Source organism: Synchiropus splendidus, chromosome 4 (genome assembly GCF_027744825.2).
Source record: "Synchiropus splendidus isolate RoL2022-P1 chromosome 4, RoL_Sspl_1.0, whole genome shotgun sequence".
Taxonomy (NCBI): Eukaryota; Metazoa; Chordata; class Actinopteri; order Syngnathiformes; family Callionymidae; genus Synchiropus; species Synchiropus splendidus.
In genome coordinates this window covers 19,753,102-19,763,437 of record NC_071337.1, presented here as the reverse complement: position 1 = coordinate 19,763,437, position 10,336 = coordinate 19,753,102, and the positions used below count along the sequence as shown (strand labels likewise).

The window sequence follows — 10,336 nt, the reverse complement described above, 5'->3', positions numbered from 1 at the left end:
AGTTAAACAACAACATTTGAATATCGACATTTCCACTTGTTTTGCTGTCGAACTTTGTATGTTAAAATCATGCACATTATCCAGTTGATACATCATTTATTTTCTTTTTCTTTCTACCACATGTTGTAGTTAGTAGTCGTATCTCATTTATGTAATGATTATAGTTACGAACTAATGATTGTAAATGAAATACCTAACCATGATGATATACTGTATATATTTAAACAAAGTCCTTAAAAATGCTCGACTGATTTATTAATGTTCAGATTGCAAAACAAATCCATACTGTTTGCTAAACACAACTGACCTTCCACCTCACCCAAAAGTTTTGTTGAAACAGATCAATGACATACACGACACACACAGCTCCGTACACCAATAGTCATTGACTACTGGGAGCACACACGATAGTCACTCACATTACTGCTTCATGAATAACCAATGTTACCAAATGTTTTCCTGTTCTGTTTGAACTACTTTTTCGATTGGTCTTTTAAAAACAATTATTTAACCAAGGTGACGTTCTGCAAACGTTTGACTTTTTTCATTTACTTTTTAAGCCAGTAGATGGCGACAACAGCATTGCAAGTGATTCAGTGGCCATTATCTATAAATGTTTTCCGCAGATTTAAGCATTCACTCATTCATACATTAATGATCAATTACCACTCGCAACTGACATTTATACTAGTGTTAGTTTCCGTGTATATGTTATGAGAAATACCTAAAATACACGGCGTAGCACTTACAGTTACTATAATATCTTTTGATCACTTATCTCTTATGTGACAACAAATCAATGATGTTTCATGTTTTACTTTCCTGAACCATTTATTTTCAATAAAAATACAACAAAGCATCCATTGAAATTTAAATATAAAAATTTCAGCAGAACAACATTGTTCAAGCCAAAAAAAGTAGACACGGTAGACTTGTCATCACATCATGTTTTTAATTCACAGATCTCTAGTGTTATTAGTGTGTCAAGTATGGCAAGCTGGATGTTTATTATCTGATTATACCTAGGATGCCAAAGCCCCCATCAGGGGACATACTTGATTTTAAATATAGACGCACGGAGGATACATTTCTTTATTGAATTCTCATCTATTTTATTTACATTTTATCGCTGCATTTTAGTGCTATAGTTACATGTTGCATATAATAACTTATTATTATGAACAAAATCAATATTAGTTATGATCGTTGTCAATTGATAGTTGATGACGTTTGTCATATACAGTATATTTAATTGGGACGTTATAAAGCTCGACAAGTGCGTCCGTTCTAGCGCTTTTATGTTGCGATCTAACCGGAAGTCCGTCGTCGTCTCACGTGGTGTTAGCTTGATGGAGACGTGCGCGCTCCCCCCCGTCTGCTCGGGAGACAGCGGGTCCTCCTCCAGTGGGTTTAAACTGCTCTACAGCCACAACATCGACATTTTGGAGCGCAGCTCTACCGCGCCTGCTTCACCACACCTCTCCTCGGCTTTATGTGGATTTACCGTTCTCTGTCGGAGCGTTTGCAGCCAGAAGTGACCCAACACATTGGTGTGTTTTCAGGCGACTTCGGTGGGCGGATAATACGCAGGAGGGCACATCCGGGCCTGACTGCTCCGGAAAGTCGCCTTGAAACGACGGAATTCAACGTTTTCAGGTAAAAATGCTCGCCCCTCCTCTTTTAGATGAACATTCTCGGTGTTGCCTCATACTAGAAACGGACGTGTTTCATTCGGCGGTTAAGTTAACGGGGTTAACAACGTCGGTAACAGAAGCAAATGCATTAGATGCTTAAGTTTAACGACATTATCACTTTCATTCGTAGCCTACTACCATAAATCCATCACACTGTGGGTTTTGACCGTACAGAAACTGAACAATCTAAAATATTGCTTCTGCTTCGTAGGGTTTTGGTTTGTTTACATAACGTATGCCATGTATTGGCACTCCTCACTATCTCCCACTGAATGAGCCCATTATCTGCTATTGAACACCAAATGTGCACAATAGTGATTTCGGATTTTAATTCATGACAACACAAAAAATTGTATAATATTTATTACACAATTGCATTAAATACTGAAGAATAGTGAATTATTGACTCGACTCACTGTTCATTGTACCTTTATACAGTATTTAATATTCATTGTAATATTTGTATATCTTATTTATTATTTTATTATTGTCTGATGGCTTTATTTTAGGGGGTGAATTAATCTAACGTTTAATTGTGCCATATGTGGCTGCTTTATGTATTTCTTTAGTGTATAATGTTTGCCTTAAATGCCAATAAATTGAATTACAGTGGTGATTACAATTGCAGTTGCTTTTATAAAGTATAAATGGTTGTGATGTGATCTTTTTGATCAGTTGAAACCGAGACTGGTGGGCAGGGCTCATTTTGCTAAAACATGACACAATTGGTGCTCTTTAACAAAATACTGTATTTATAGCAGTAATATAAACCTGCACTATTGTTTTGTTTGTGGGTTTTTGTTAATCAAAATGTGCCATGACAACTAAGGCATTCCTGTGTCCAGCCTGCAAGATGTTTTGCCAATGGGGCTCGAATGTTAATTTTTTTATTTATTTGTTTTTTCTTTCAGTTTTCACATGTCTCATACTGAGTGAGTTTTTGTATTTCCTTCAGAATATGTTTACAAAATGTCTGCCTCAATCAAAACCTTTTGTGTAACAAAGATGGTTGATGCCCTGTGCCTGTGAGTGCGATTTCAAATGATCAAAAAGTCTCATTCACTGAATTATTTTATGCAGCTTAAACGACCCTGTTTATTAATTAGGAGATGGGTGACTCGCATGTCATCTTAGGGTCTCCCTGCATTGATATGTAGTCCTGCTCATCATCATCATCTCATGTCAAAAACATACTTCTAATACTTCTACTTGTCTCTTCTGAAAATATATAGCCACAGTGAAGAGATTCCTCCATGAAGTCTGTTCACGTACCGGACGGTGGAGGTATTTATACAGTGTGGCGTGTCATCTGTCCCATGATCTTTAGAGTGGGTTCCTAGAATGCCCCTAGTCCTAGTGACCCAAACAAATTGGGTAAAATGCTACGGATTGTGTAGCCTTATTTTAGTACTAGATATTTTGGAAATAAATGAACACCAAGATTTGATCTGGTTAGTGCTGCAGATAACTCTTAAGCCATGGAAAATCATAAAAGGGAGGTGTGAAAAAGTCTTTTTCAAGGAATCGCAATCCTTTACCTGCAACCTGAATGTTCCCTTGGTCAAGCTATGCAACTCAAGAAGAAGTGACTTTTGCAGAGGTGAAGTCTTGCAGTGCAAGAGCAATGCTTTTCCGAGACTCAGATTGAGCGTTCTGTGTGAGTCATCAGCCCATGTATAGGCAAGGGCTTCTAGTAAGAGGTTCCAGTGTCTGTGGGTACATTTGAATGTGACAGTAAAAAAACACAGCCTTGCATATATCCCTGTGTGTTACCTTATTGCAACGCAAGGCATCAGAGACTTGGACTATCCAAACTGTGTCACTTCCTTCCTTTTTTTAACAAGAATTTAAAAAAATGTTTATATGCCTTCAAGCGGGTCTGGATTTTATTAAGCACTTCCCTTTTGCTGTAAGCTGTAAATGAAGGAGTCCAAAGAGTTGCCAAGCAAAGGTCTCTCCTGTTATCCGCTCATCTGCTTGTCATATTATCCTCCTTCTCTGGGCCTTTCTCATCCACTTTGTTGCCCCAATTCTTTCCTTTTTTTTTTCAACAGTAACTTGTGAACAAGATCCCTAGATACTGATTTCGTCTTGGATAAACATAAATTATCTTGTGTAGAATGACAATGCAACCATATCCCTTCTGCCAGTTCATTGAAACTTAGGTACCCTCACTTATGTTGCTGTTGTTTCCACTTCCTGTTTGACCTGGATTCACTTCCACTGCCTTTCAGCCGGGACAACTGGCCGATCATTTTGGTGGACGTGTGCATGTGTGTGTGACCCACATTCACATGTGGAATGATGGCAACAAGAGTCCTACACCCTCAGAGGAAAAGTTAATTACCATTCCATCCCCTTTCACATATCGGTCAGCCGTATACAGTAGCAGCACTGCTATTGATCCTTTGATACTGTTTGACGCGTTAAAGCAGTGACATTAAAAGCCTGCAAGCACACAGATCCTCCTTTAGCTCATTAAGAGTTTCCGATTCGGGATGATGTCATAGTCACTCTTGAAAGTCAAAGGGTTACAGATTCATACTCAATTTGAAGTCTTTTATTTAGCACTCAAGGTAAGAAAGGTTTTTTCAGAATCAGCATTGAAATTACTGTCATAATAGTACCAAAGCATTTATTATATCATTTCTATGATTGTTTAGGGCTGAAGATCTCAGTGGACATGGAACGTTGAATTAGTTTCAGCAATATATGATTTGATTGGCCAATATTTTAGGATATATATTAAGCAGATATTATGGCTAGATTGTGTGTGTGTCAGAAAACAATAGGTGATGTTTTGAGGTATTATTTACACTTCTGTGTGCCTCAGGTATATGCACCATGCCAGTACTAACTGACTCGAAAACTGTTTGTCGCTTAACCCTTCATCGAACAAACATATTGTTTCAACAATCTGATCTTTTTTTCTCATGTTCCACCCATGATTATGAACCTTGGCACCGATGGCGTGTGATCCTTTATTTTTGAAAGTGTCAGTTCGGTGTGCTTATACCATGTAGGTTTAATGTATCTCTCTATAGCTCTAGAAAATGTTGAAAAGCCAGGCCAATTACCTTGTCAATGAGATGAATGTCTCAGTTTAAACTTTTCAGTTTTTTGTTAATACCAGCTCTCTTATGCTGGTATTAGCATAATACCAGCATAAGAGAGCTGGTATTATGCTAAAAAGCACAAGTTACTTTTCACTTGTTGTGAAGTCAAAAGTAACTTCACAACACCGTGAAGTTACTTTTTGATTTGCACATGATCCACAGTATATGGTTGCTAGGCAACGCGAACATTGGTTCTTACGTCCTTATGTCATTGGATCTATACGTTTAAAACTGCCCCCATCCCATTACCGACGTCAATATCCTGCGAGTGGCAGCATTGACAAACCCCACAATCCTTTGCAGTAGAGCAAACTGCACTTACTGGTGAGCCTCTCAAATGTGGTTGCTATTGACGACTGGTCGGGTGTTTTGTTTTTTTTTTTTAACAACCTCTGTCTTGCATTTATAGAGCGCTTATTTATTGATCAGCTAAGTGTGCATCTGGACCCGTGTGCGCATCTGTACTCTGGTCATATATTTTTCAGTGTCCCATTTATACTTATATATAGTACACTCACTTTCTGCTGGTGTTTGTGTTGTTCGTGTGTTCGGCGATGGCTGTAGAAAGATTGTGCTAAATGTTTCATGTTTTCTTAAATTTAGTCTTTTTTGAGGGCACGTATTTGCTTTTTAGAGCGTTAGGTCAACAGCACATAAATTACATAGAACCAAACGCTTCCAGAGCGCACCACTCACTGCCTGGCCCTTTTTCACCATTGGGAATATTTGGGCTGTGAATGAATGGGTAGCACAGCAATTACTTGGCTATTTTGGGGTGTTAATTCTAGGGTTCAGAGATGGGTATGGAATGCCCCAGAAGTCAACCATGTGAGGAATGTGTAGTGTTCTGATTTCACACTTTTTTGTTGCGTCATTGTTTGAGAAGGTGTATTCTGCTAATATTATAGAAAGGAGGAGTCATTTGCACCTCATACAGACACACAAATATAGACAGCTGGCAAACATGCCGTACAGTCTGCAACAGCCTATGGAAGGGTTGGTTTGCCCTCACGATTTTTGATTTTGACCTTCATTCTGGTTGCAAATCAACCTTTTTGCCAACATTGACAAAGATTGGGTTTTTCCCAATTATGGGATATTGAATAGGCATACTCGTTACAATACCACAGATTACCACAAGGCTGTTTGCAGACATGTCAGACCATAAGTTCAACATATAAAAAAAGCACTTGCACTCATACTCAACTCACACAAGTCCCAGAATGAGGAGTTGAAACTTTTTGGAGCCTAATGTTTGAATCTGTTAGTCTCTTTTAGCAACAGAGTTGTTGGAATAGTAGGAGTGAATAGAGATACAATGTGGGGAATGATGAACGACAATGTTGAGTATATATTGAAGGTAGTACCTGCGAACTAGCTTTCAGTTTAGTCGGTGTACATTTGTACTTGTGTTTGTACTGTAACTGAGAACTGTACTATCAGAAAGCAGGGAGAATTAGTCATGACTTGCAGCCAGAGTATATAACATTTTAAATCAAACCACTGGCAAAATTGTGGAATCGTATGTGCATGTGAAGGGGAAATATTTGCACAATACACAAATCAAGCATCTTGTGATTTAAATTTCTTTGATCCAGGCTGGGCACGACACTGATCCCATTCCTGCGCGTGCTGGTGTCACAACTCACACATGTGCCTTTGGTGGAGCTCAGATTCTCTGTGGTTTATTGTGGCTCATAATCTGATTAAGCAGTTGCTGTATTTGGGCAACAGTAGACAGGGATTACACGCACACAGACACTCATCGGTCACATTGGACCAAACGGATTCTCTGGGCATTCATGAATCACTCTTTCACTCACGTGGCGGGGGCTGTCAATGAGGATGAAATATTCATCGCATCAACCTTCTGTATTCTTTGTTCAACTGTGAAATCGGATATGGTAAGTATCAAATGCCATCAGACTTTTTTACTGTGTCCATTCTATGGTATTAAATCAAATATTAATCGTCCATGGCAGATGCTTCATTCTGGCTCACCAGTATATTATCCGAGAATGATGTGATTTCTACAGTCCGTAAAGTAGTCAGGTCTGTGGAAAGCTGTAGTGATGCTGCTACAAGAATGTCTTCACCGAAAGAGCTTAATATATTTAGATTTTCTATTTCCGGCAGCATAATGCTTTCGATGTAAATTTGGGGCTAAGAAGAAGCTATTCCAAATGCTAGGAGCGCCCCAAAAATGTCATACTCGCATTGTTGATTTGTTTGTTGACTTTTTCCATGGCTTTTGTTCGCTGGAGATTTTTAATGCACAACATAAGGAGTCGAAACTGGCTGGTAATTAATGCATCATGTACCTCATCACATATCATTTTATCAATGGATCAAAAGAAGTAGCATCCACTAATTACCGTTGGACACTTGTGGAACATCTGTCAAATGAACTATTGCCTTGTTCTTTTTACCCTGAGGATAAACGGAAATAAGTGTGGCTGCCCTATAGAGCGGAAAACCATAGTTGTCGTGTGAAATTTTATCAAAGTGGACATTATAACAAACACAAATTGATGGATTCTCTTAAAACATTAAAGCTGATGGGGAAGTTAGAAAACTGAGTCTGAGCAACGAAGGGATTGGCCTGTAAATAACTAAAGTCAATGTTCCACCTCAGTGAATGAACACCTGTTCCTTAAGCCTAGGGCCGAAAGGGTATAGATCCGGGAACTGTTATGGGGCGTGATCTAACCTGAGCACACAAGTATCTACAATGTCAGCTCATAAAACAAGAAAGGAGACGGACTGGCTGTCGTAATTGAGCGGAGGACCTTTGTTGTCAAATGACATGTTGCTCAGAGAAGTTATTTTCCTTGTACAACACTGGTCATAATGTTCCATGATGGTGCCAGTGCTCAGCGCTTCCAAATTCAAAATACAGCTTTCAGGCTCCCTTGGTGAAGCCTAATCTGTAAATGAAGAATATTGCTACATATATTAATCAGATGCCATTGACTTGTAAGAATATAGGGGAAGTTGTGATGCGACCTGGTTTTTGGCTTTCAACCAAAGTACATCAAAGTAGGTGACTTTGAAATTCATTGTGCCAGTGATGTGGAGTGAAATGTTTAATTTTTATTAAAGCTACATCTTGTTTCATGAGGTTTAGTTGCAGCCTGTCTAAAGCCCTCATGTGAAGGCCACATACTTCCAAAAGGCCAGCAGGTTGATCAGAGGCAGTCTGGAAGAAAAACCTGGCTTAAAACTATGCTGGTTGCTAAATCACGCTGATTCTTCAGGTTATCTTCTTATTTTGAGAAGCGCAGTTGTATATGCAAACGTGTATCAGATTTGTTCTAAAAGTTATGCTTCCCTTCCTCATCCTTTTCACCTTATGGTAACACACAAGCTTAAAGCACAGATAAACTGTAAACCCAGGTAACCTTTTCTAGTGGCTCAAGCTCAACAGTTGTAGGATGTTCTGTTTTCAGCAGGCTTCAGTTGTTTTTAAAGGTCAATTTTAAATTGTTATTCCACTCTTAAAACCAGACTGAAATCCATTTGAGAGCACGTCTATGATGTTGTTGATGTAATAGTGATATTGAAAATATTGATAGTTAGCTAGACCACTCTGTGAAACACACTGACTCAATTAGGTGGTGAATTACTGCTACTGACTTGTTTTTTGTCTTAATTTAATGATTTTTTTTAACCAGCTAAGGGAACAAACAAAGCATGTGCTCTGTCAGCTGCTTCTATTGCCCACTAAATCAATGTTTCCCCCCTAACATGCTAAACTGAAATGTGATATGCATTGTTGTATTGAACAACACTGCAGAACAACTACAGCCACAGAACTGTTTTACCAAGAATATCTGACTTCTTAAAAATCTTTGAACGCTGTACATTGCATAACATAAGATCTTGTCAGTTACATGTGACGGCCGGTGAAGGAACAAATGCATCAACGGAAGGAAGTCGACATAAATGCTCTAGTCTGTGGGGAATGATGAGCACAAATGAGAGGAAATTTCTGTCATACTTCAATGGAAATTATGGACAGACAACAAGAATAAACGCATAGCTCATCCCTTACATAATTAAGGTATAAATGTCACATTTTACCTGTGGTTTGATGTGGTTTTGACATTTATTAGCTTTATCTTTGCTTTTATTGGAAAGGCAGATAATTATTTGACTAAAATGTTATCTTTTTAATGGACTTAGTGCTTTTGCCTATGTCTATCTGTTTGTAAAACAAGTTATGAATGGAGGTCAATACAATCTTGAGTAATTGGGATGAGGAACAGACGATTTTGGTGGAATTCTGGACCACCGTTGGGATCTTGTTGACTTTGAATGGCCACTACTGTCTTGGATGTGGTGTGAGCTCAACTGACTTTCTTCAGTTTCCACTGTGTTGTGCGAGCTAGTTCTTAACTCACAGTATAGTAATAGACGGAGAGAGATGATAATTGTACTCTCATTTTCTTTGACCAAGGTCTGTCTCTACTGTCGTGGGCCATTGTTGGATGTGCATTTTGTTTTATATGTGAATGATGATTGTTGTACCTGGGCACACACTGGTGCAATTCCTCTCAGCAAGAAGGTTCCACATTCGGATCCAGCTCTGGACCTTTCAGGGTAGAATTTACATGACAATTTTACTACACCTACACTCCTCTTGTCTCTCAGAGCCATCGTCTAACTTCTCACCACTGTGGTGCTATGAGCCCTCTCTGCTGGAATGTGCCATCTCAGTCTGTGTGTTTGGATTCACCAGCCAAACATCTCGACAGGAAAACTCACATTCCTGTGTACATTGTGTTAACTCGTGTGTCAGTGTGTCTCTTTTTGCCCCACATAGACGAAACCCCCTTGTTAAACCAGTGTGGTCCACATGTGATGTGATGTGAATGTGACAGTAAGATGGGACGACACCACTGCTGCTGCTTGTGACCTTTTTGGAATTGCTGTTGCTGTGCAGAGAAAGGCACAAGTACAGTGTTGCTGGAGCGAACCAGCAATGAGCAGTGGCAGGAAAGCTTTAAGGAACTTGAATTATTTTGATGAAAGGATGTTGATTCAACAATGTGTATATGTGATACACACAACAGGGACCTGTTTTGTCACCTGTACTCTCCAGGTTTTAGGTGCTTATTGTCCATTATTGGTAACATTTACAGTAATTGTTTAAACTGGGCTTTAGGTGCATGCTGAGTGGGTCTTTGCTAAGGCTGCACAATAATTGTTTGAACATTGTCATTGCGATACACTTGATCACTGAAAAGAAGGGAAATATATGTATATTTTTTCAGACTTTTCAACTTCTCTTTTGCTACATTTAAGTATTACTGAGAAATCTCTTGTCTCCGCAGAGTTCTGTCCTCGTTTAGCTGTCTACTTACAGTCAGCCCTCCTCCCTCTGCTCATGCAGATGAGGGAAGAACAGGAGAAAGAATCTGCGAAGGATAAATTAAAAGTCCCCTAAAGAAAAAAAAAGGAAATATTTAGCATTTCAAAAACATACTTTCAATCAAAAGAACGGACTGTGCCTCGCTGCTGAGG

The 10,336-nt window shown here is 39.0% G+C and overlaps 1 protein-coding gene across 6 annotated transcripts in view; it reads left to right on the top strand.

Annotated features, from left to right (window-relative positions):
- Nucleotides 1-1,359: 1,359 nt before the first annotated feature.
- The window catches only part of LOC128757045 (cyclin-dependent kinase 17), a 28,007-nt gene continuing 19,030 nt past the window's right edge, over nt 1,360-10,336 (top strand). Inside the window, exons 1-2 of one of the 6 annotated variants that reach the window (XM_053862050.1) lie at nt 1,360-1,656; nt 2,927-2,978. Coding sequence is in view for 1 of the 6 variants with exons in the window: in XM_053862047.1 (XP_053718022.1) it covers nt 6,613-6,714 (102 nt within the window). In the remaining 5 variants the exon portion in view is untranslated. Of the gene's footprint in view, nt 1,657-2,599; nt 2,627-2,926; nt 2,979-6,546; nt 6,715-7,814; nt 8,207-10,336 lie in introns of those variants that run through there. The other 5 variants (XM_053862048.1, XM_053862052.1, XM_053862047.1 and 2 more) reach the window with 5 other exon arrangements.